The sequence below is a fragment of the Chelmon rostratus genome, chromosome 9, assembly GCF_017976325.1.
Source record: "Chelmon rostratus isolate fCheRos1 chromosome 9, fCheRos1.pri, whole genome shotgun sequence".
NCBI lineage: Eukaryota > Metazoa > Chordata > Actinopteri > Chaetodontiformes > Chaetodontidae > Chelmon > Chelmon rostratus.
This window is the reverse complement of record NC_055666.1, coordinates 7,464,330-7,490,881: the sequence shown is the minus strand read 5'-3', so window position 1 is coordinate 7,490,881 and position 26,552 is coordinate 7,464,330. Positions and strand designations below refer to the sequence as shown.

General features: G+C 44.0%; 2 protein-coding genes across 2 annotated transcripts in view; one reads left to right on the top strand and one right to left on the bottom strand.

Annotated features, from left to right (window-relative positions):
• Nucleotides 1–7,903: 7,903 nt before the first annotated feature.
• On the bottom strand, nucleotides 7,904–9,759 carry purab (purine-rich element binding protein Ab). Its single transcript, XM_041944002.1, has one exon. It carries the CDS (start codon nucleotides 9,701–9,703, stop codon nucleotides 8,858–8,860), a length of 846 nt encoding a protein of 281 aa, XP_041799936.1. The 5' UTR covers nucleotides 9,704–9,759; the 3' UTR covers nucleotides 7,904–8,857.
• A 4,015-nt stretch (nucleotides 9,760–13,774) lies between these two features.
• Nucleotides 13,775–26,552, top strand: part of nrg2b (neuregulin 2b) — a 49,475-nt gene continuing 36,697 nt past the window's right edge. Inside the window, exon 1 of the mRNA XM_041944001.1 lies at nucleotides 13,775–14,186. Coding sequence (XP_041799935.1) covers nucleotides 13,775–14,186 — 412 coding nt within the window. The remainder of the gene's footprint in view (nucleotides 14,187–26,552) is intronic.

The window sequence follows — 26,552 nt, the reverse complement described above, 5'->3', positions numbered from 1 at the left end:
TAAAACAATTACGACATGGATAAATGCGCTTTTTTGGAAGATGTTAATAATTTGTCCAGCCTGCAGTTAGGATCTAAATTTAAAAGTAGCACATCAATCAAATCCAGTATAAGATAGCTGTTAACCAGAACAAAGCATTCAAGTACCTAATAGCCACCGACAATAAAGTGTCTGTAAGAACTTCCTGTATTTACCCATCCTGGGAGCCTTTACAGTGTGTAGCTCAGCAGCAGCAAGTCAGAAGACCAGATTAACAATAAACAGCTCGTATGATTGATTGATTTGTTATGGCACACATTAGATGTATTGCATGTCACAACACATAGACTACATCAACTTCAGAAAAAACACATATAGTATGGATTCATGTGAATCAATGTAGCTTTCATAGCTTTTGCAAAGTAAAAGATGGTCCAACACATTGCTGTACCATATCCCCGTTTTCCTTTAATGCATCATATCTTGAGGCTTCCCCTCAGGTGTCTCACAGTATTTCTCCAGCATCAGCAGACATGTTGAAGAAGCTCAGCCACAACAGCTAAGAAATGCTGATTTCATTTGGAAACATATGTCATGATACTAATGCATGATATGGTTATTATGATTATTATTTTTAGCTGTTTTGAGTGTAAGACAACTAATCTATAATTACATGTTAGCTACAAAACCAAAACACTTCCACCTTTGTTGTTACAGCTTATTGATCTGTGCTGAGCCAATACTTCTTTGGACTGGCAGTAGAAGATCCATGCATGTATGTTTTTTAGCATAACATCATAATTGATAATGCTGGGCCTTTTGTGTGTGGTAAATATATATATAGTTTAATGTTTTATCAAATGGATGCTCTGTTCAACTGTCAGTATAATGGTACATCCCATAGCATTCTGCTTTAGAGAAAACAAATATACCAATATGATTTTCCCACCTTTTAAAAAAATGTTCTTTAACAATTACTTCACCACAAGTAATCAAATACCTATATAATATTTGGTGACATCACAATGTTTTAAAAAACTGCACTGTCCACACTGATATTATTCACCCTGGACTACCTTTTATCATGATTTATGGTAGAAGAGGTTCAATAATGAGCATTCTTGGAATTAGCATTATTCCACATTTTACACAAAATATGCAGTCATTTGTCTTGGGGACATGAAAAACTCTGCACTGTAGAAGTGGAACAGGAAGTGGCCCCGCTAACATAACTTGATACCTCAACATAGTAAGAGTAGCAACAAAAAGGGGGGCATGATTATCATACAACCATATTGGTATATTAAAACTCTTTTTAGGAGATTACTGAAACAGTGGGTGGGTTAAAATATTTGAAAACTATACATTTTATTTATTTATGACAGCAGATTATCTTCTCTTCAGGCTGAATGGCTCAACTGTGCTACAGAGTGAGACTGTTACTTTAAGAGAGTGTTGCATTATGGGTTGTTTGTAGCTGTAGAGGTGAAGGCTAGTAGGTTTCTAATTGTCCATCTGCTGTGTTTGTGCTGAGGTTTTTAGCCCCAAAAGTGTTTAGTAAAGCCAAATTAACTGACAAAAGTTTTTAGCTGGCTCTTGTGAGGAGTTTTGATCTCACAGAGACATTTTTAGTGATTGCAAAAACATCTTCCAAAGACTTTTAAGCAATAAGTTTTAAAGTAGCTCACCTGGCAGAGGTGTACCATGTGCCAAGGTTGTGGTGTTGCTGCAGTCTCTCCAGCTGCCACAATCATATCAAAGCAGAAATCCAAAAAAAGAAAACAAACAAACAAAAAAACTAAAGGCTATCTGAAATACCACAATAAAACTTGAGCTAGTTTGACAGCTAGCAGACGCATCACATTGCTGAACAGACGAGCTTTTTGCCTTGATATTGCGTCTTCATTGTTCATTCTGAACATGAATCCATTGTTTTTTGTTCCTTAAACTTAAAAAAGCAAAAAAAAAAAAAACAAAAAAACAAAAAAAAACAAACCAAAACAAAACAGCTAGCTTATAACAGAGTCCAAACACTAGAGCCAACACACCCAAAATGTACTTAAATTTAATTTGATATTCAGTGCCCCTTAGGCTGTAATTGCATTAGTTTGATATCGAACAGAAGGCCACGCAATTTAAAAAGGAGGGACTGTGTTTTTCAAATGAAGCATGGTGTTCATCTCTCACTGCTGTGCTGTTGCCAATATAACACAGCACGGATCAAAATCAGCCCGTTATGTCTCAGACAAGTCACCGCTTGAAGCTTTGCGGCTCCTCAGAAATTAATTCCTTTTATGAACTAAAATTATCTAATGATCTTATCTTAAATTTCACTTTAGCTATGAATCATCTTAAAACGTTAGCCCAGTTAGTTCCCACAACTCCCACTGTTCTTCACATCGCCGTCACAAAATCTGCTGGTCGTAGTGTTTGGCTCACAATAGCTGAGAATTGAGTGTGAGGTGCCATCGGTTTATTGCTTTAGGTGCACCGACCTGTTGCCGACTGCAGGCTGAAAAATTCTCACCTGGACGATAACAGTTAATACTGTTCGGTCAACAGCGTGTCGCCGTTCCTGCTGTGGCAACAATCTGGCACTCTACCTTTGATTTCCACATGGAAGTCACGAGCAGGTGAATGGAGCACTGTTTAAAATCTGATCTTTGTATCCATCCACTCTTGCATTTTTTTACGTATTAATACATCACTAAATCACATCAATACAAATGTGCTGTGTGCAAATATGTATCAAAACAGTCTTACATGATGCCCATTTTATCATTTAGCAATATTCAGCTGACAGATAATATATAATTTGATATTCCTCTTTTAATTTTCTGTTAAATTTTACTTATTGAGCCGATCCCTGCTAATAATGACTGACTGTAGTGTTGAGACAGTTGTGCAGAGACAGGGATGTGTGGAATGACTTTTTATTGCGCGATTAGTCATTTTTCAGACAATAACGCTCCCCCAACATTAAAACAAACAGCAATGTACAAAACAGCACACCTCTATTTTTTTTGCCATCAACGGAAATTTAATAAGGTAGTGAGAGTACATAACAGAAAGTAATGAAGTGTAAGGACGCGAGTTATGATGATGTTGAGATGTATAGGATGAGCTTGATGTCAAAGCCAAAGTAAGCACCATCGTCATGTAGTCAGGAAAGGCCATATTTCATTAAGAAATATTCTAGAAGGGGTGAGGAGAGGTTAAACATGATACAAGAGGGTTGTTATCACAGTTTTCAGACATTTTACCAACTAAAAAAAAGAACAATATCGGTGTAGCACTACTTTATCATGCAATTTACTTTAGTAAACCTTCTGACACACAGACAAAATATACTTCAATAAGTAGAACTCAATACATCTCTGTCCAGCAATAGTCACAAAGCCTGTAATTTATACTCTTTGAATGTGAGATCCCTATCAAAAATAATATGCAGATTTTTATTTTTCTTAATATATCTAAAGTGCAAGTATTTATCCATTTTTATTCAATGCTTTCTGTAAGTATAAAATACAAAGGAAAAAAACAGCAATATGTTTTTCCTGTTTACATGTTATATTTTTCTGAAAGGAGGAGCATCATATATAACAAACCATATATATATATATACACACACACACGCCACAGATAAAATATTTTTGAAAGATACAACATATTATCTCATATGGGGATGGTAAAGGGATTTAGACCAAACGGTGACATGGGATATGTTCATTGTGCATTGACCCCACCCCTTAGAATCCAGGATCCATTTCCCAACATCTTCAAAACATCTGAAAGAACGTCTTTAGAACTATACACAACAGTAGCCTATACAGTCTGCAAACATGATGGACCCTACTACTCTGTGCAGGTGCAAACAGAAGACGTGCTGAATGAGCTCCCCTGTCGGTGGTTTGTGATGAGTCATATAGTGCTTGGCTTTGACCAGAGGCTGCGATTGGCTGCGTGATTAACCAGGAACTCTGAATGGCCAATGAAAGACTACAACACTGAAACCAGAAACAGAGCAGATTTGGTTGTCTGGAACACCTTATGGAAGTTCAGTCTGTTTTCATTTGGCAGAGGCAGGTAGCCACCACCCACATTTCAATTGCGGAAGTTTGACGTCACAGGTCACGTACATGTGGCTGTTCGAATGCAGTCGGGAACGTGGATGATCTCCCCGTTCAAGACGGGAGGAACAAGCAGATGAAACCTACAGCTGGAGCCATCATAGCAATCTGACTTGGAGTGCGTGCAACAAGTAGCTACTGCCGCAATTTCCAGTTACATCGACAATTACATTTTTCTTCTCTTCCCGCCAGTTGAAATGCGTAAGGAACGGTCTGCTCACCTGTTGTTCGAGCAACAACAACAAAATAAGCTCTTTTCCAATCAAATTTGACAAAATGAACACTGCAGTATTAACAGACAAAAGGCAGGATAACATTCGGGATTGCTACGATGGCTACTGCTGAATAATAAATCAAAACATGATTCTCGTCAGTGCTAACAGTTTCAGTGCACCATCATCCATGCGCGCTGAACTTAGCCAGAGCCACGGAGGACAGCGCGCTGACGCTTCATACAGGGAACAAGACGAAAAACGCCTGCCTACCATTTTGCGTGCGAGTCCCAGAAATGGATGACCGTGTAACGTGGGCACAACATGGCTGCAAGGTCACTCCGGGTTTTGCTTTGACACAGGGTGAGCTTTCATAAACTGAGAAATCAGATTTGATCACGCTGTTTTCAGCAAAATCACAAGTGCCTCCCCCTCCTCTGTAACTCCGATGCAGCTACGACCCAAAATGGACGAGTCATGTTTCACAACTGAATCATTCTGCACTGAAAACACAACTGACCCAGTAGCACCAGGCGATTACAGTCTGTAACAAAACAAGACGACTCGTCTCTTAATCTTTAGGAAAATGAGTGCGTTTCACAGAGTGAGGCATTCACAAAGTGAACTCTATGAGCGGGTTCACGCTCTCCTTATATTTGGCCATTAGAGAAAGAGAGAGAAAAAAAAAGAAGGAAAGTGTTGTATTTCCAGTCTTCATGTAGCATGAGCCTCCTGGAGGCCTAAATTCGGTCAAGCTAAAGCTAGAACACTTTGGGGAATAAGTGCTGTGTGACAACAGACGGTCCAGATTCATGTTGAAGTCAAGATGAACTCAGAGTGACCTCAGATGTGCTTTGCTGGGCACATAGTCATAGGTGGCCTGTACGTGTGTTTGATGGAAACGGGCTTTTTAGAATTCACAGGGCAGTGTGAGGAAATACAGTCATCTCCGCGAGAGGGGGAAGAGGTTTCCTGTTCTTCTCCAAAACAGAGAGAAAAGTCCTAACTGGGTCTGTCTGACAGCCGGGTCAGTAGGTCGTGGTAGGCTGCGGCTGGTAAGCCCCTACAGTGCAGTGCCAGGCTTCATCAGGCCTCTCACCAACACTTGGAGGCGAACCTGGGCCAAACGTCCTGCGTGGAACAGATGGGATTTTCTGGAACATTTTTCTTGGCTCTGTTGCCACAGGCATAACCAATCAAACACAGATCAACTTTTTAAAGCAAGGACTTCTGATACTGTTGCTGCGCAGGTGTGCTTTGGGGAATTCTGCCTCAGTCTGGCCTCAGCTATCCTACATGTCTGGCGGGCCCAGGCTCTAACTACATTAGCAGCTTTTCTCCAGCTGAGGCCTCTAAAGCTGCAGCCAGTGCAGTCTGCATTTCCCCTTCATGCCACCTAGATGGCACGCTGCTCTGACAGGGCCTGTGACCAGGCTCAGCGGCATTAGCTGTTCTAGGCCAACCTGCTTTAAACAAAGCTGATGGGTGAACTAACCACCTGGAGCGCATCGATCGTTAACTAGCACTTCACTGTAAGCCTAGAGGTCGATGGGGTCAAACAGGAGGAATAGACTGCGTGTCTGACGGCGTATTTTGCTGCACAGACAAAGAGCCGGGACCCTTTTTTTAAGCTTTGAATCCCCGAGCGGGGAAGAGGAGCAGACCTGAGATCAGAGTCTGCCCGTATCAGAGAAAAGGATTGTGATCCTCATTGTAGAAACAACAACAAACTGCTCTGTCCTTTGGGTCCGCTGCGGCCGATCACTATCGCCCAACTCAAGTGAAACCGCAGACAAGCCAAAATCAAATCGCAGTTCACCTGTCCTGCGGTGGGCAGTCCCAGGCGAGAGAGGGGTCGCGCTCAGGCTCCAAACACACTGTTTCCTGGCGTCTAATGACAGGAGGCCTTGTGCAGCTCGAGACACCATTCAAAATACTTTAGAGGCCTCCCAAACACTCAGATAGCAACAAGAGGCCTCAGTAGGGAGAGACTGCGTATGTGTGTGTGTGTGTGTGTGTGTCAGCCACCCCTGGACCCAAGCCCCAAGATACTATTCAACTTCAGTGTAGTGCCACTGCAGAGAGGCTGACATGGAGACAGAGGCTGTTGACCGTCTGCGGTGTGTGTGTGTGTGTGTGTGTGTGTGTGTGTGCGCGTTTGGGGCGGGGGGCAAGGGGGGAAAGGGTTTTTCTCTGAGGTGACTCCATAGGGGGACATAAAACACCCGAACTAGTCTACGTGCACTGATAGACGGACAAGGCAGCCTACTGGTTTACAGAACATGACAGGAAAAAAATACCTCACTACTAGTCCGACGTTTTTTTTCCACTTTGAGCGAGTGCTTGAGAAGAAAGACTTCACATTTCGGAAATATAATGCAGATGCATCAACCTCATCGTCATGCTTTCAAATATCTACTAGCCTATACATTTTTTCGTCTTTTAAAAGTCTATACACGTGATACAATGCCGCTATTGGCACGTACACAATATTGCACACTAATATGAAGTGTCCTACGCTGGTCGGCCCTCTCTGCCTGGGAGGGAGAAACCTGACACGTTTCGGACAACATAACGTGGAGAAAAGAAGTTTGAAGGACAAAACAGAAAGAGCGTCAGAATAAAAATAATGCAAAAGTGACATATTCTGAGCGGCGAGGCCCCCATGGAGCGATCAAGGGCTGTAGCACCATAAAGAGATAGATACTGCCTCGGCCCTGCACTGATAGGCCTCCACATCCACTGAACTGCACTCAGACTGACGGCATGGGACCGGCCGGCTGGCCTGCCTGGCTCTTTAACAGCATCCATCTCAGCTCTGACGAATAGCCTCATCCAGTTGCTCCTGATTTTGTTTTTGTTTGTTTTTCTTGTTGTTGTTGTTGCTGTTTTTTTTTTTTTTTTTTTTTTTCTTTGTTTCTTACATCGTGGTGCATATGGTGTGCAAAGCCACCTGTAACATCTCCAGATGAATCTCCATGGGGTCCACTGAGTGTCGAACCCAGCGCTGCACGAGGCGGTACATCCTGGGTCTTTCTCCTGTTCCAGGGAGACACATCTCTGCTCTGTCAGAGGCCACCAGGCCAGGGGTGCTGCTAGGGATTCTGGGCTCCGGGACGCCGTACTGGCCCCCTCTGCCCCCCTCTCCGCCAAAGTGTACGTAAGGCAGCATCTCATCTTTCTAAAGGAGCGGCTGGGGCTCGGAGCTCTGTTTCCGCCCACTACCACTGCTGGCCCCCAAGCCCCCAGCAGCCTTTCAGCTAACTTGCGCTGTTGCTGCCCATGCTCCCTGCGCCGCAGGGGTGTGAATCCCGCAGCCCTGGTGAATATATATTTCGGCCTACGTAACAGCACTCGTAAATGAAAACGTACAAGCGGCCGAGGTCACAGACCATCCACGTGAGAACACGTAAACGAGTGGAGTGTATAAGGCACGGGTCGTAATGACGTCAGAGAGGATGCGTTGCCTCGCCGCGCGCTGCGCTGACGCGTCTTTTTTTTTGTTTGTTTGTTTCCGCGTCTCGCGCTCCCGCAAGTGGACCTCCTCCTTTTGCATCCCCTAACCCCCCCTCCCCAGAGGAAAAAACAACAAAGTAACAGAAAGAAATAACGTAACCCACAGAAAACGTGGGCGTCTTAATAAGGATTTTTTTTTACAGCTGATTCACAAAATCATAATTAGTACATCTAAGTTAGCACTTTTTTCATTTAAGTTTATATGGACATGGTGCAAGAGGGTTGATATTCAATATAGTAGCTCAGAGATAGATTTGTCCCAGTTGTTTGAGGCGCACAAAATAGGCTATTTACTTTTGATTCTCAGCATTTCCATAATGGCATGATGGAAACGCTTTCATTAGCCTACTGGGTTTTAGGTCAAATTAAAGACTACAGCCTACTTTGCCAAACTTCTTTTCAAAACATGAGCCTACACGCATGCTGACAGGTGTTTACAGGCCTGCAGTGCTGCGTTCTGCAATTCATACACTTTTAGAGCGCTTTCATATTTATTCTGCGTACCTTTATAATAAACTATACATCTGGTATCAGATTTTGGTTTCATAAAGTCCATAATATATTCTCTTTGTGCTGATGTCAAATATTCGTTCTACATGAAGACTGTCATTTTATATAGTAGACCTCTGGTTTTATGTTTGATTAAATCTTAGCATATGACCAGTTTGAAAACATTTAAACATTTCTCTCTTTTTTTCGAAATAGCTTTGATGTGTGCAAAATCTGTCGTTTGATAGAGATATAAACACTCTGTTCATTGTCATTTAAATCAAGTAGGAAACAGTTCATATCTTACAGTTCAATCCTTGATAGCAGCGGCTTACTGTTACATGGGTGGTAAGTGGAGTGACATCCAGTAAAATGAGCGAGGAGACAGCAGAGGTGCTGCCATGTCTGTGGAGGTTGTGTGTGTGGGGTGATTCCCTTGGAAATTCTCTTCCTATTTTACAGTTAAAAGTCTGGTTTTCTCTCAGAGTTCAGTTTTGTCTTTGCTGTTTCACTTCGGCTCTAAAATCCGCGTCAGTCATCGTCGCCGTCGTCTCCGCCGTGCGGGCCCTCAGGTAGCAGTTCCGAGGCCCGTTTCTCTCTACTCCTCTCCTGGATCTTCCTCATCTCCTCCGCGTATTTACAGAAGGTGTTCCCGAATTTGGACCACACTTTGCACGGAACCGTAATGGAGTTCCGGTACGTGGGCTTCACCTCGCTGACCCGCATGAAGACCCCGTACTTATTGGAGCCCACGTCAAAGAAGAAGCGCTTGTTGTCGACCGTGAGCGAGGTGCCCTCCGGGAGCTCCGCCGGCTCCTCGTCCACGCCGTAGTCGTCAATGAGTTTGGCCAAAGCGTCGCGGAACTCGATGAGACCCTGCGCCGGCAGAGCGATGGTCTGGCCTTGCGCGCTTCCCAATCCGGGCCCCCGATTAACGGTCTGTCGGATCCTCAGGAACCGCCCCCTCTGGTTCTCTTTCAGATCCATGTAATATTTCCGATTCTCCCGCACCAGGAATTCGCTCTTGAGCGCCCGCCGGGGCTCATCCTGCACCATGTCCGGGTTGGTCGGGCCCAGCTGGGCGTAATGTTCGATAAAGTCCCCGAGATAATCGCGGAACTCCACGGCCACCGACATGGAGAGAGTGAGGCGGCTCTTGTTTCCCCCAGCTCCGACCTCGGCTATCTTTAGGAAGCGGCCTTTCACATTCTGCTTCACGTCAAGGTAGAAGCGCTTGTTCTGGATGTCGACGCGCTTGGAGGCGAGCTCCTCGGTGTCGTGCTGCAGCCGGGACATGGCGCCCATCGCACCCGGGGGCAGCGAGCCGGGGCCTGCGGTGGGCCCTCCGTGGTCACTGCCACTGTCTCTGTCCGCCATGATGCTGCCTCCCTGCTTTACCTTCCACCGTCTCCCTCTGCCTGCTGCAACCTCGACTGCCCGTCAAACCACTCCGCCGCTCTATCGCGAGACGAGAGAGGAGACGAGGATGAAAAAATGAAAGCAACTGTAGTTAGTGTTACTGTAGTACTCCGAGCGGGCTGCGTTCAAGACACTCGCCCCGTCTTTGCAACGTTTCACACAGCCTTCACTCCAGCCTCCAGTGCAGCCGTAGATTGCAACCGAAAGTTAACCCCCACCCACGTGAGCCTAAAACATTGCAGTGCTGACACCAACTTAGATAGATAGATAGATAGATAGATAGATAGATAGATAGATAGATAGATAGATAGATAGATAGATAGATCACACATGTCCAGTAAAAGTAATAAATGGCAGAGCAGGACTATGAGTCATGTCTGGTGGTGAGTGGTTTGGGGCTTTCAGCACCATGGACAGCAGACCCGGACAGTCCCTGTGGAAGGAGACACACAGAGAGGGGGAGCATGGTGAAAGGGAAATTTCTGAATGAACAGATAATAGCAGTGTGGGAGTCAGAGGGACGGGGCTCATACACTGTGAAGCATCATGAATCAGTGCCCTGTGACTGGACTTGGACTCACACGTAAAGAGGAAAAGCTGTGGACTGTCACGCACATTCAGCGCACATACAAAGTACAAACCCATCTAAACAGGGTTAACATTCATGAAACTGTCATTTTTTATATTGTAATAATAATAATTTATAATTCTTGTGATATTACATTATAAAGTTTGTTAATCCTCATTTCAGATGAGATTTTTTTTAGCACTTGCTCATATTATTTCAAAGTTTGTCCTGCTCTTGTAGGTCATATAAGGTACAACAGCAGTAACAGCGAAACGTCCCAGGTGAAGCTGTGAGGTCGTCAGCCCTCATGGGCCCAGAGGGGCAGAGCAGACCTCAAGCAGAAGACTGATGCAGGCGACTTGATGGATGTTGGTCAGATAACAGCTAGATGGCATTAGGAGGCTGTGGAATATTATTAATTATTACATTATTTGTGTATTGTTTGTGGATCAGACTTTTAAGGGCACGTGCGAATTGAAAACAAGTCCCTCATCAAGTTCTCCTCAGCATGTCAGCCGACATATGACGAAGAAAATCACACCGTGGGACAAGTTGTGATGTGAGTCACAGGAAGCAAAATTCTTTTAAAACTCAAAAGCGTCACAAATGCTTATACAAAAATAAATGCCCCAACAGTGATTTAACCCCACATATGAGTTTTAATCTGATGCGCTGAAAGAAGTGGGGTCAGCGTGGAATGGAGAGGTGGGCCTAAATATTTTCAGCACATGGCCAATCATTTCCATTGTGGTTTGAGTGGATATGTCACTCATTCTCAGAACCATGTACAGTGGATGGTGGGCATATAAACACATGGGATTTGAGTTTGCTCATGAGTATTGCTGGTGATGTAGAAATTGAGGGCACAAAACCCCACTGAAATGCCACAGCATTACCAAAAGCTGACCCTCCCTTGATTCAAGGCCCATTTAATTGTCATTGTGCAGCCCTGTAAGTTTTAGTTCCTTTATGCTACACAAGAAATATTTTTATTGTAGATTGTGTGGGATGAGCTGAGGAGTTTAACAGCCTGAGGAAATTCCCACAGGTTCTGCAAGAGTATCAGGGGACTCATAGAGGTGGCAGCGGTGACAGTCCTCCCAGGGTCAGTATGCAGCAATCGGTCTTACTCCCCCTCACTTTGTCAACAGATGACTTGCTTTCAAGGCTAGTTTGGACATTCTTAATTGTGTGTGAGGTCTTTAAATGGGGACTCCAATGAATGCACGAGAGGCTGAATGCATGGAGGAGAGACAGATCGGTGAATGGGTGGGCAGTGGGTGGAGAGGTAAAGAGATGTGGGTGGGTCCCTGGGTGGATCACAGGCTATGAAGGGCTGCATTTCCCTATTGAAATGCTGTGGTCAGCCTCAAACTGGAGAAGCAATCCCAGTAATGTGGAACCATCAACATTTGAATAAGAAAAGATAAAACCTGTGCGCTGGATAACATTTAGCAGCGTGGACAGCTCTGAACCTGTATTTTACTTGCCAGTAAAAGATGTCCACTCTCACCCTAACCCTCAGGTTAATACATTACAGTGAAGAGGGATACATGCAGCGAGGAGACAGCTCCTCATTGCAGCAATCTGGCTGTGGCCTTCAGTCTCTATGAGGCGTCATGTGACTGGCCTGCTGGGACACAGCCCTAAACCTGTCAAGGCTTTCAGCACCATGGACAGAGGCCGGTCCCTGATGTGCCCCTGCTGATGGTGAAACGGGTGGATGAGGCCGTGATGTAGGTGCACACAGTGATGACTTGGCCCCTCATACATTTTCTTTATCATCTCAGCTATCTTTGGTAAGAAAACACCTCTGCACATGTCCTCTGTATGACACTATATGTTATCGCTTTCCCAACATGGACAATGAAAGGCTTTCTGACCTCTGGCGAAGGGCGCTCAGCTCCTCACGGGGAGGGAAAAGCGAATCTTATGAATGGCTTGATTGATGGATACAGAGATGGAGGCAGGGACTGGTTTGCTATGGAGGGAGGAGGAGATACTTGTGGTCACCATAAAAAAAAAGCTTCACCATATTTGCAAAGCTCTCGTTTCATTGGTGGAGATGTGTTCAATGAAAAAAAAGTGGTTTTATTAGCTGTAGCTGAGCAGGATTGGCAACAAGATTAGGGTAGAATGCCTTTCCAGCCTAATACCCGCAGGTTGGGCTAACTGGTGCCCCCACGTGTTGCCTTAAACTGTACAGTATCCCAAGGCAGTGCCAGTGAACTGCAATGACTCGAATTCTAGCGTGGAAAATGTCAGGTTTTGGGTGTGCTCTCCTGCAGCGTGCGGGGCGCGCATATGTGTGTGAGGGTATTTAAAGCCGAAGTCTCCAAACTCCCAGCTCGCCTCGCCATGCTGAGGAATCCATTGAGAGAATTTCGCAGCGTTAGTCATCGCAACAGCTATCCGCAGTGTGTGTGGTAGTCGCCTATAGCCTCTCTTGCACCTCTTGCACTGGAGATCCACAGTGGGCGCCGCGCGGGGCTCGGCTACAGACGCACCCCGCGCTCTGTCTGTGCACTGCGTGCGTGATTTCTCCTGCACCCACCCGCAGAGGTTTAAACACGGGCGAGCGGCATGGTCACATGCCGGTTGGGTCGGTGGCGGTGTGCCGGTGGGTGCCCGGGTCATTAGGGCGTTTGCGCAGGACGTGGCGAGCCGACGCCAGTGACCGGGCAGGTGATGTTTGCTCACGTAAGCCGCTCGCGTTTGATGAGGGGCGCAGGGGACGCGGCTGGAGGGTGCGCGCTACTGTTGCATCGCCTCACCGGATAACCGCTGCTATCTCATCCTGTCCGTCTGCTCCTCCCCGGTTTTCCGCTCTGTCCTCTCTCTTTTTTCATCTAGCTTACCGACTAACGGATTCACCAGGAGCGGGACTCTTTTGACGGTCGAAATAAGTGGATAAAGGACCCGACCTTGCGTGTGCGTGTGCGTGGAGTGCGTATCGTTTCTTGTGATTCCCCTGTACGCGCAAGCTGCTTTTTTCCTTCCAGAGAGGCAATGCGCCCACCCATGCGATGCTAGCCTATTAGCTGGAGAGAGAGAGAGAGAGAGAGAGAGAGAGAGAGAGAGAGAGAGAGAGAGAGAGAGATAGAGAGAGAGAGAGAGAGGTTTCAGCCCTGGAATCGAGAGGAGGCTAATTTACGAGTCTTGTTTTGCCTTTCAGGAAAAGGGGAGATAAGAGGGGGAGGGTGGTTGGTGAAGGAGAATGCAGCAATCACATTTTTAAGCATGCAGAAGCGGGCCGTTTCCGGTTCCTAGGCTGGTGTGTCCCCCCCATCCGAGGCCAGCAGCCGTATGGGGAAAGCAGCGGCAGACACAGATGGCATGGACACTTCCACAAGGTCTGCCGCTCTGCCCTGCCTGCTCTGCCGGAGCCCGTTCGCCGCCGTCTCTCTCTTCCAGCTCGCTCCGCCGCCCAGCAGCACTGCAGCACAGCACAGGCTGACGGCATGAGGCTTGATCCAGTGCATTTCTCCATGCTGGTCATCGGGGTCTCCTTCGCCTGTTACGCCCCGAGTCTCAACTCCCTCCAGGACCAGGCGTACCGATCAGCCGTGGTCATCGAGGGCGAGGTGCGCTCCTCCCCGGAGAACATCTCCTCCCGGGAGCCTTACAGTGTGAATGTCAAAGTGCTGGACGTGTGGCCCGTCAACAGCGGCGGCCTCGAGAGGGAGCAGCTCGTGACCGTCGGGGACTTCGGCTCCGAGGCCCCGTGCACCACGGTGGAGAAGGACCACAGATATATCTTTTTCATGGACCCGACCGCCGAGCCCTTGGTATTCAAGGCATCGTACGCCCCTGTGGACGCCAGCGAGCCGGAGCTGAAGAAGGATGTGGAGCGAGTCCTGTGCGAGGACTGCGGTAAGTTTGAGGCTTTTCCACGATACCTGCCATGCACTCACACCGCACTATAAGGGCCACTGAAGCTGAAGCCATGGTGATGTAAGGAGACAGTCACCGCTCTGTGGCTGCGCGCGCGCGCGCGTGGTCTATAGAATGTGTCAGCGTGCATACACGCATGCATGCGCGCGAGTCAATTGACACTTCAATCCTCCATAACCCGGTCACCCATAATGAAATGAGAAGCGTGGCAGGGAACGCGTGTTTGCATGTGTGTGTGTGTGTGAGAGAGAGAGCGGTAGAGAGACAGTGACATAGTTAAATGTCTGAGTTAAAGCCCAGTTAAACCTGGGGTTAAGCCCCAAACAGCAGGGTCCTGATGAGCTGACAAAACACTGATGATCTGTGGATACTGGGCCAGCAGGATCTGCATCATCACACCGTTACAGTGAAGCAGCCTACATGTAGCGTCTTAAGGTGGAACAGTGGCTTCTGTGTGTGTGTGTCAGACAGAGAAACAGCCAGGCAGAGCATGTGATGGGAATCAGGGACAGCAACCTTATCTTGAGGTAACCTCCTTTCCAAACTTCGTGTGGTAGCCTACAGCCAGTGTTACATGTCCAATCCCTTGCTGTTTCCTATCAGAAGTTGTGGGGAAAATCCTGCCCGTCCTATCCTGCTGACTGCAGTGACAGTCTGCGGGTGGTGGTAACTGTTCAAATCTCTCAACTTGTTGCAAGTTTACACCATGAATATCTGAAATTGTGCTTTTTCTTGCAGTATACTAAACAACAGAATCTCCTGTAGCACGTCCTGGTTTTTCAATTACAACATTTGTGTGAAAAGAGTCAGAAACTGTGTGCAGCAGCTGGGCAGACATGCAAGAAACTCTGTTTAACTCATTGTCATCAGAACAGCTTTTAGATTGTGCTATTATTAGGATTGTGTACTTTTTTCCTTTCCTTATCACATTTCTGCCCTTAATTTCTCTCCGACAGGCGACAGAATAGACTTGAGTTGACCCCTTTTCTCACCAAAGGTAAAAGAAAATGTCCAGAATCAGGGTCATCTCAAATAACACATGAACTGAGCTCTCGGGTAGTGTGATTCATGTATATTGTACATTATTATACATATGTAATCCACTAGTTGCAAATGCTCTCAGGTCTCCTACTTGTAGCCCCATCCCATGAAAGACAACACTGACTTTTTGGCCAACTGTCTCCATGATCCACTCAGTATTTGCTCTTCAGATGATGTAGCTACAGTTGGTACCAGCCACTACTGTGTGCAAGCACCTGCTTGTCCTGTGGTAAACCTGAGTGAGGAAGCACACAGACAGGAAGAGACAAGTTCCCTCACTGCACAAAAGATAGGGGAATAAGATCGTAGCTGTGGAAGTGTCACACATTTCTCCCACACAAGCTTTAAGAGCACAACTGTAACCCTTTCATCCTCTCCATAGCTTGAATGTGAGTACCAAAGATTTGAAGCCATGTGATTATACGAAGACTCATTTTCCATCTTTAAGTTCTTCAGATCTGGAATCAACATAGTTTCCATGCAAAACAGCAGTGTCTACAAAGAGTTAAATCCAGCAGGAAGTAACTCAGATGTCTTAACAAAGGGTTCATCCGGCATTTGAGCTAACAACGTGATGTTCTATTTTTACCTCTGTGACACGCTAAAATTATCAAGTCATTTATTTATGACAGTGCCGTTGCAATCAGGCTTCAGTCTAAAACACATTTTCCGGGCAGGGATAAGCTCAGGAGAGGAGATACCCACTTATGAGCTGATTCACCCTGTGAGCATGCACACAAACACACACGCACACACACACACACACACACACACACACAAAGCCAGATATACAGAGAGAAACACAACATAATTAGACACTGCAGAGTGTGGGGTGACACTATAGATGCACTGTGGCAACCAGCAGCCTCTGAGTGTCCACAGCGTCTTAGGAACACTAATGTTTGCCACTGTCGTCGCTTCTGTTTCCTTCCTATGATTGACTGGATTTAACTGCTAAAACTAACCACAGAAATGCTAAATTCATGCCTAGAAATAGTCATGAGGTTAAAGGAGCACTTCAACCAACGCTGTGTAATTTGTTTTGACAGCTATCTGCACCCAGTAGCCTTGAATGCTTCATGAAAATGAAGACAGTTCAGACAGTTCTGCTTTGGTGAAGTTGAGTGGGGACCCAGTTTAACAGCAGGAAACCAATATTCAAACATTATATCTCTCTTTGCAGCACAAATGCAGCTTCACCTGTCTACTTGTATGCTTAGTGTGCCTCAAACGTGGAAACTCTCAGTGAAATATTGCAAAATAAGCCTCTTCTGCAAAGTGCCTACAACTGCTCTCTGGCCAGGGCTCTCCCTCAGTTGTAGCTCACTCATGGGCTACGCTGACACTTTTCATTGGGTGGATGCAGTAATGTCAGGGCGGCCAGTGAATGAGCTACGGCCGGGCGGGACTCCTGGCCAGTGAGCAGGCCGGAGATGTGCATGACAGGACGGTGTAGAGGTGTTTAATTTGAGAAAGAAGAGACTGCAGCTCGCAGATGGGTTGGGGTAAGGGGCGTGTCTGCAGACACACACCCTGAGCATAACCAATCCCAAAGCTAGTCTAAACACAGCCAGCCAATCACAGCCAAACTGTTGGAACACCCATTTCTGTCCACACCCCCACCAATTTCTTTCAACACACTTATATTATAGAGGTGTTTTGGCCACAGCCACCAATATCTTTTTTATTCATTCAGTATTATACTGTAAAAAGCTTTGTTTTGGTTGCACTGAGCTTACAAGTTCATAGCTGAGATTAGCTGAGAATCTTACAGGCAATTTAGACAGTTTTGGTTAAAATTGTAATGAGTAAAATTAATTGATATTTGATAATAATTATTATAATTAGAAAACGGTTATTTTAATGTTTTTAAGGTGTGAACCCACTGAGGGCAGGTACACCTGGCTCCTGTCGTACACTTTGTTCATCCAGTAAGAAGTGTTGAGTGTTTGCTGTCCAAGCCTGAGGAAATGAATGGGGAAAGATAGAAGATGCAGCTCTGCATTTCCTTAATGAACAAAAACACATCAACTGTTACGTTCTGTGTGGTGCAATTAGTTAATGAGGGACACAGCTTAGTCATGACAGTACACACTCTCCTCCCTGGCGTACATTTCAAAACCTTAAATATGAGCGAGCGTTCACTACAACAACCCGAGGCTGCCAAACATAGAGAGGATAATACATTACATACATACCATTTACTGTGTTTATTCTGCTAAAACATCGCTACTGCTTTATTGATGCATTTCCATTTGTCAGTTTTACCTTATTGCAAAAGTGCCAGCAAGCAATCATATAAAACAGTAAAACAAGAGCAGCCACTTCAGCTATTGTTTAGTTTGGAAACAACTCAGATTCCAAAACTGTTGGGATGCTGTGTGAAATGTAAATGCAGTAATTTGCAAATGAACTCTGTTCATCAACAACGGTTTAACAAAGTGTTCCTGAGTTTATGCAGTAACATCCTTTATACAATCATGTGTTCATAAAGTGGTGACTCTTGCTCCATCCTCGCTTTTGAACCACCGAGCCTCTCCAGGATGCTCCTTTCATACCCAATCATGATACTGTCACCTGTTGCCAAGCACAAGCATTAAATATATTGTCTTTGGACTGTTCTCAGTTGAGTATATGTTCAATGTTTTGCACAGCTGCACAATATTTTATGTAATCGTTGGTTGTGTGATTCTAAAATTGTGAGATTTGTTCTTGATATTTCTGTGCTACATGAATATGAATGAGCCATGTGCGTCTGCTTTGTTAACTTTAATACCAACAGCGATATAAACACTGAACCAATACTTGTTTAAAACAACTGGTTATTAGCTTACTGTTGAAGATTAATTCGGATTTTCTACCAATGAATGTTGACATTTACAGCAAGCTACGGGTGTGCAAAGTTAGAGGCACAGACCCCTCGCTGTGAGAGACGTTATGAGACAGTAAATCTCTTTTGCACAATAAAAGATAGCAGAGCCATTTCCAAAAGCAGAGTCAATGTTGATTAAATGGCGAGAGCAGACAGGTTTCTCTCTTACTGTTTATGTTATCGACTCTGCCATAACTAATCCAATAACCTCCCTCCACTCCACCCTGCAACCCACACCTCTGACCAAAACACACAGAATCCAGCTTGATGAGGCAAAATTGCAGATTAGACTCTGCAGAACTGGCGGCTAATGTGGAAGAAGAGTGCAAACTTTCTTTACACAGAATTCAAGGCTGCAGGAGTTGAAATCGATCGGCAGTCTTTGTTCTGTTCTGGACAACTGAAACCACATGTATGTCTCCACTGAGCTCAGCTGGCCTTCACTGCCCCCACCCACCCCCTAGCCACAACTCTCTGCCTGTGTTACCCAGTGAAAATAACTGAGTGTGTGGACGGCTCACACTCATCTTGAAGAGTACAAAACCAATCTTACATCCCAGGCAGTCTAAAGCGTAATGTAGGTCTGCTCTGATCATTGCTGTTGGCATGCCTTTTGAGATACATTGACAGTTTCTTCCTAAAATAGCTTTATCTGATGCCCAAACATGCTCCTGTCACTGATGCTGTATCTAGTGCTGCATACCTCAACTCTCACTCTTTCTGTCTGCCTCCTCATGCTGGAGCTGACTGTAGCTGGAGTGTGTGGTTCAGCTTATGTCTGTCCTCCTGTCAGTCAGCCACACTGAGAAGGAGAGAGAGAGAGAGAGAGAGGGAGGGAGGGAGAGAGGGGGGTGGTGGTGGTGGAGATCTTTAGCTTTGATATTACAAATAGATGCCGCAATAATGTAGAACGTCCAATAATAGCCAGTTTTATTTTATCTAGAATGCCTAAAAATGAATTTGGTGTTCTTCTGTAAATTAGTATAACGGTACCTTCTGCGTGCTTGAATTCATTATGCTTTAAGTGCACGTAACAGCATACTTTAACATTTTGGGAAATACGCTAACTGGATTTTTGGTGAAAAGATATCAATCATATGTCTGTACGTCCATGCAGGCATGACAATTTCACGCCTGGGATCATCAAACCGTGACAGTGACATGGCTTGGGCATGATACCGGGTTGGTACGTCAAGTATGGAAATGGAGTCAGTCTAACCATGTAGGACTGTTCTGTGCCCACCAACTCCTCTAAAGACCTCTAAATTAAGTAAACCACGCATACACAGGAACGTAAAAACAACCACTTGTGCTGGGGTTTCCCCAAGTCTTGTTGCCACAGTGAGGTTGCCAAGTTTGGTATCATTGTGCCTGTACAGAGACCAAAACCAGAACTCACCAGCTGCATCTGGCAACCTGTGCTGCAGCCTGAGATGTTGTACTGAACAAATGGATAAACTGTTGTTCATTAAGGAATAGCTACAGCATGTAACTCCTGCTTAAACTGCAAAGTCAAGATGTTTTGGATCAATAATCAAGCTTCAGAGGTGTGGGTTTGTATGTTTTTCTTTTCACTTGGGACAGTCAAGCTAACTGTTTTCCCCCATTTCCAGTCTTTGTCTTTAGCAGCTAACCGCGTCATGGTTTACACTCAGACACAAGGTTTTTGGAGTGTGTGTGGATGCACATGTGTCTGTGCTTGTGTTTGTATGCGTGCAAAATGTGTATAATTACGTGTAAGTGGTATCGAATGTGTAGACAAAGTATAATTGCAGATTAACGTGCATGCATATGAGACTATGTTGAGCGTGTTTGCACGTGTGTGTAACACCAGAACTTATCAGCTACGGTATCATTTTCCTGGGCGAACATACACTGCTGCCTCTCAGCTCAGACTCACATCAGTGTACAGCAGCTGGAGGGCAGAACCACTGTGGCATTGATCTCCAAATCCCAGAATTAGGAGGTTTTTGCTCAGGGGCAGCATGTCAAAACAATCCTTGCAACAGGAAACATAGCTAAAGCCACACCCTTGAACAAGTTGTTAAACCAATCCCAGTGAATTTAAGCATTCGTTATGGCTGTCTTTAGGTCTGCAGTGAACAACTGCCTCAGCTCGCCAGGGATGTGAGGGACGGGTTTGTGGAGCCATAACGTAATCTGAGTTGTGAATTATCAGGCTCCTCGGTGCATGTGAATCACATGGCTGTTTGTGGTGGAAGCAATACTTTGTGAATTCTTAAATTAAGCAGTATTCCAACTCAAGCCCGAGGGAAGGCCCTCAGACTAACATACATACTGTATGTTAATATGAACGCACATCCAGGGAGATTGAATCAGTGACTTGACAAGACGTGTGTGTGTGTGTGTGCGTATGTGTGTGTGTGTGTGTGTTGCGAGAGGTCCCTAACTTGTCTGTCTCATCCTTTCCCCCTCTTTGTTACGTTATCTGTGTCTATTTCAGACACCCTCTGTGTGTCTCTTTCTCTTCTGTTTCTCTCTCCTTCTGTCGCTCTCACTGTCCTTGTCTCAACAGAGCATTATACCTCTACAAACACACACACACACACACACACAGGCACACACACACACACACACACACACACAGAACCATGCCAGTTAGCTGTTGCTGTTGCTGCTGTGCTGCAGATGCCCCAGTGTGCTGTCATTAGCAGGGAGATCTGGGGCTGCTATAAATTATGCACACTGAATAACAGAAGGCTGAGGATTTCTCCCCTCTGCTGCCTGCGTGTATATATATATATATATGTGTGTGTGTGTGTGTGTGTGGAAAGAGAGGATGTACAGACCATGTTTTTGCGTCTTTATGTATAACTGGCATCACACTGATCAACTTTGCTTGTCGACGGGTGCATATTAGCGCACTTCTCTGGCTCAGCACACTCACGACCGCCTAACTCGTGTACATGTCCTTCAGTTATGTAGCGTGTGTGAAAGAGAATATATATGTGTGTGTGTGTGTGTGTGTGTGTCCTTGCTTGTGAATAATGTATCAGCACTCACCTTTTCCAGCAGTCAGCCTTAGTAGAAAACTCAGACACATGCCTCTTAAAGGGACCAGCCCAGCGCCACATGGCTCAGTTTGTGAATGAGAGAGATCTTTGTGTAACCCCACATAAACACACACGCACGGCGGGAAACACACGAGCACACACATGCAGATACACTGCACACACCACCCACACACTAATGCGGCTGCCGCTGCACACACCCTCCTCACTGCATCAGCAGAGTGGCTGTTTGAGACGGGATGGATTTGGCCGATGCTCTCTCTGTTTCTCCGTTCAGATGATTTCACCACAGAATTAGATTAGACGTCACATTCAAAACTGAATAATGACAACTGTTTATGCCAAGAACGTGTCAGTTGGCATTCCAGATAAAACATTCAAAAATGACAAGTTTGCGACTGTTTTGATAAGTCTGAGGCGTCCTACTCTTTTCTTGGAAAGCCATTTTAATCTTTGGCATTCTTCTGCAGAAGCAGCCCTGCTGTGCCTGACTGCAAGGGGTTGGCATGCAGTCAGCGGACGGCTGATATTCATGAAGTTGTAAAATGGCATTTTTAACTGTCATTCTGGGTAACATTTCATGAGCAAGGACTGCTCTCTCTCATATCCAAGGTGCTTTTGAGCAAGGCATTCAACTAATGAAATCTGCTTCAGAGGGGATGCAGCGAATGTACACTCCGCAAACGTTGCTTGGGCAAGAAAAGGGTTAAAACATCCCTTTGGTTTTATATCAGGCTATCTTTGGCTCAGAAAGGTGGGCTATCTTTATCTCTCTTTGTTGTGGTGATCTTTGATGGTGACAGGTGGAGTATCTTCATCTGTCTTCCAGATGTCCTCCTCTGCCTCCCTAGATGTTATCTGGGGACTATTATAGGCTTGTGGTAGATACTGTGTGCACTATATGTTTGTTTTTGCATCATTTTATGCGTCTGTGTGAGCATATCTCTGACTATACAGAAATTGCACATATTCGCTTTGGAGAAGCAGATTTATATTTTCTTATGAAGGAACACTCTCATTAATTGAGAAGATGTTAGCAATACATTGCCTAATTCCAACTTATGAAAGAATATTTCAGCTTCCCTTGTCAGCTTGCTTCGAGATGTAGAGGTTTTTTTTTTATTTTGTAATTTTGGTCAATTACACTATAATTCCAAGAACTCCCAAGATTGATTTTGCCCCATTTCTTCTCCAACAAGGTAAATTACTGTAGATCTGGAGCTGCACAGCAGGTGCATCACTATCCTCTGTATTAAGAGTATTGAATCTATCACAGTTAGTCAACAATAATGTGAATAAAATAGCAACTTAAGAGAATAGACATATCTCTTAGCAGAGAACATTTTTGTCAAATATTGCTGTTATATGTTTGGTTTTACAGTGAAAGTGAGCCTATTATTCCTCAGAAAGACAAATCATTCCTTACATGGCTGGCTTTAGTGTACATTTTTCTTATTTTCAACAAATCTCATGACAAGACCAAAGTTAACTATGAGTTCATGCATGTGAGAACATATTTTCAGTAGGCGGGACTCCTAGAAAAGTGCATACATGCATTGTCCATGCACACACGTATCTAATGCTACAAAAAACAACTGACAGATGTAATACATTTTCTATGGCCTAATGAATTATTATAATAATAACTATTTATATATCACTTTTCTGAAGTGCTTCCCAAAAAAGAAAGAAAAGAAAAAAAATCTTTATTTGTATGGGCTGATTACCGCTTACTTTGTGGTGTTTTACTCAGCATATCAGTAATGATGCGTCCTGTTTCACAGGTTATCTGTGCAGGAGAAAAATCCACCTGGCAACATAACGTAACCAGTGTGAATTCTGCATAAATGCATCTGTGGATGCACAGATAACCAACAGCCTCTCTCTCACCACTGGACGCCGTGTCCCTGCGTCACCTATGCTTTTGTTGGACTTGGACTATTTAAACTGAAGAGATATGGTGTTTTATGTTATTTTCTGCAACATTAGTTTGTTGAGCAGTTCTTGTATTTTTTCGCCGAGGTGAAGGCACGCAGTCATGAAAAAAGCACATAGGTCTATTATGTTAATCCTTCAAATTTACCTTATTTTTCATACTTGAACCACAACAGAACAATGCATCCACAAGCACTTGAAGAGAAACTGTTCAAATTATTGTATCAGAGATTTCCACTGAGTTTCACTCTGGCCTGCAGGAGGGAGTGACTGCACCAGTGAGCACCTCAGTCCACCTCTCAGTACTTTCCCTACCTATTCATTCCTAATGGAGATGTAAACCTTTAAAAACTGGCTACGAGTATTTAGTTTAATTTTCAAAAAAGGTTGCATAATTTCCTAAAACACCTGGTGACTGTAGTTTTTAGCAAACATTACTTTTTGTGGGCTATTTTCAGGCACGGATTAATACACAGTAGTGGGTATTTACGGAAGCACAACAGTGCACATGGGGTCGTCACTACTGTGGCTGTGTTCATGGTAATGAAAGAACATGTCACCCAGTGCAACAGTATGACTCACTGATCTGTTTCTGGGCAACAATGGAGCTCTTTGGCACAGACGAATATGATATATCAGGCTTTGGAAGCACAAATACTTGTTATCAATTCATTGTTGGATTCTTTTTAAGCATTTTTTAGCTTTGGGTTCAGTCTTGCTGCCCAGTCTCACACCAAAGTGTGATCCACCAGAGGATAGCATGTTTACCTCACCGAGGTTTGCTTCCTGTCTTCCATTTATCTACCATGTGTCACCTTTGCACCAGTGCATATATTTCAGCTTTAAACACAGCATGCTGGTTCAGTTTGACTTAATGGATATATTATTATTTCTATATACTATTATTATATTATCTGAAATTATCATCCTGTTGTAAAAAAAAGCCAGAGGTGTCTCAGCTGTGTTTGACTGAAATAGCAAAATTGAGATGCAAAGTGCATCATCTGTTGTCTTGGTCCCCATATTGTTCTAACTTTCGCAAGTTTTTACAGAAAACTGATCATTTTAATTAATTTTACAGTAGCTAATCATTGGAATACCTCCCTCTTCTGACAAGTCCAAAAACTCCTTTCCTCAGTGCTTTAATGATATTTTAAACCAGAATGAGGCCTGATTTGAATGTGAAAATAAAACTTCTTATCCGCCTGAATCACACCCCCCCCCCTTGTTTTATGTTCCGTAGGGCATTATATTTGCTAAAAACAAACAAGTGTCAAGAACAGTGTCGTATTTACAACTCTTGGAACGTAACGGCTATTGTCGGATGACGATTTAGTTTCTGGGGGCAACGGCCAATGGTTTCAGAGCTTCTTGTATAGCCAGTGGATAACAGTTAACAGGTTTGTGGGCCAAGACTTCCTCCTCTACCTGCATGCAACCAAAGCCTTCTCAAATGTGATTGGTCGACACTACATGGACTACAGACGGAAAGCAGAATGAACCAAAATCTTGTCCCTTGCCTACAGATTCTGCATTCATATGCAGATACTGCATCTGTTTATAGACATTACATATTAACCAGAAAGAGATAGGAACTGTCTCTTCAGCACTAACTGATGTATGGACTCACTCATCATAAGTCTTTTGTCGCTCTTGTCTCTTTGGTATGAAGCATCAGAAGCTGACCAGCTGATAAAGGAGCATGCAGTGATCAGTGTGGTGAGGTTACATTACAGGGCTTCTGGGAATCAACTTCAAACATAAAAAAACTGCTATTTGCTGCTGCCAGCATGCAAAGTTGCCAAGTGCAGATTTAATCCTCAATAAACCTTTGTCAGTGTAGTGTGCTCATTTCAGTGGATATTGAAACGCCAGTGATTCTTCAGTACACTGCAGAGCCAGTCAAACAAAAGGCCAAGAGGCTAATTTTTTTCATTTTTAATTTTTTTCAGGTCTTACATGTAATTTTTGTAATTTACATACATAATGGTCTTAGTAAAAAAAGATTCAGATTTAAATACACCCACAGCACATAAAGCACTGTGGTGCTCTCCATACTATTTTGTATGTCCATATAGTGAGCAGTCTGCTGAACAACCCAAAGAACGAGTCAAAGGTTAAAATGTCTTGTGGAGTAACTCTTCAGATGCAACGCCAACACATTCTCACTCCCAACTCGTCACATATGGACATTTGGCCAGGACTCCTTGTTTTTCCACTTTTTACAGCACAGGGTTAATGTCATTTTTCAACATCCAGGGCTCAATGCTAAAGTTAGCAATAATGTATGCAATATCCCGTTAGATTTTCAAAATAAAGCTTGCTGAGAACAATAATTAACACATGGTTAATGATGTGAAATGGTGGCACTTTGGTTAGTTTAAGGCACCAAAACGACGTGGGTTTAGGAAAAGATCAAAGCTTGGTTTAAAAGAAGTACACCAAGATTCAAGATTCAAGATTCAAGATCGTCTTCATTATCACTTAGCATAGCATGTCAATGAAATTTGTATTGCAACCCCATGTTAGAAACAATAAGAAATGTAAGAAAGTAATAATAAAATAACGATTCTAGAATAAACTAAACTAACATGCAGATAAAAATATGTATTAATGCAATAAAAACCAGTGACGTACTTTACTTACGTACATTGAGTTACATTGAGTTATGTGCGTTACGTTGCCTCACTTACAAAAGAAAGCTATGTTCACACAAACTCTGGTCTCCTTGGTGAAAATCCTGTGCTTGACACATTCAACCACCCCCCAGCTTCTCCACATATGGAGAAGCTGGGGGTAGTTGGAGGCTCTTTATACTACGTCGTTTTGGTGAATTGGTAGTGAGAACGGGCTGTCTATAGAAGTCCATCCCACTACCCCGCACGCTGAAAAATGGAGTAAACAGTGCCTTAAATAGTGATGCCAAATCAGGTCAGGACCAGCATCAGCAGCGAGCAGCACAGCTGGCACATTCTCGAGACATTCTCAAAATTAAACTTGTCATTTCCTGCAGGACTTGTCCATTGTGTTTTTCTGCTTTTCCTCAAGCACTTGCTATGGCTTTGTAAAATGTATATATTGTAGAGGAATACATAAACATCAACACATCAGTTTTTAGAATTGTTTTTTCGATATTAGAGAACATTTCACATGTGTGGTACCACAAGGACTTACAACTTTCATTTGATAGATAGATAGATAGATAGATAGATAGATAGATAGATAGATATACTTTATTTATCCCAAGCTGGGAAATTGCAGTGCAGCAGCAGCATTACACACAGTGAAATAAGTGAAAATAAAACTATAAAGAACAAACTATACATAATAAAAATATAAAAATAGCGAGCAGTAAAAAGATTATATACATAACAAAATAATAAAATAGCCAAATAGTAAACAGTAGTAAAAAGTATTGCACAAAAGGAATATCAAATGCAAATGAATATCAAAATAAGAATATCA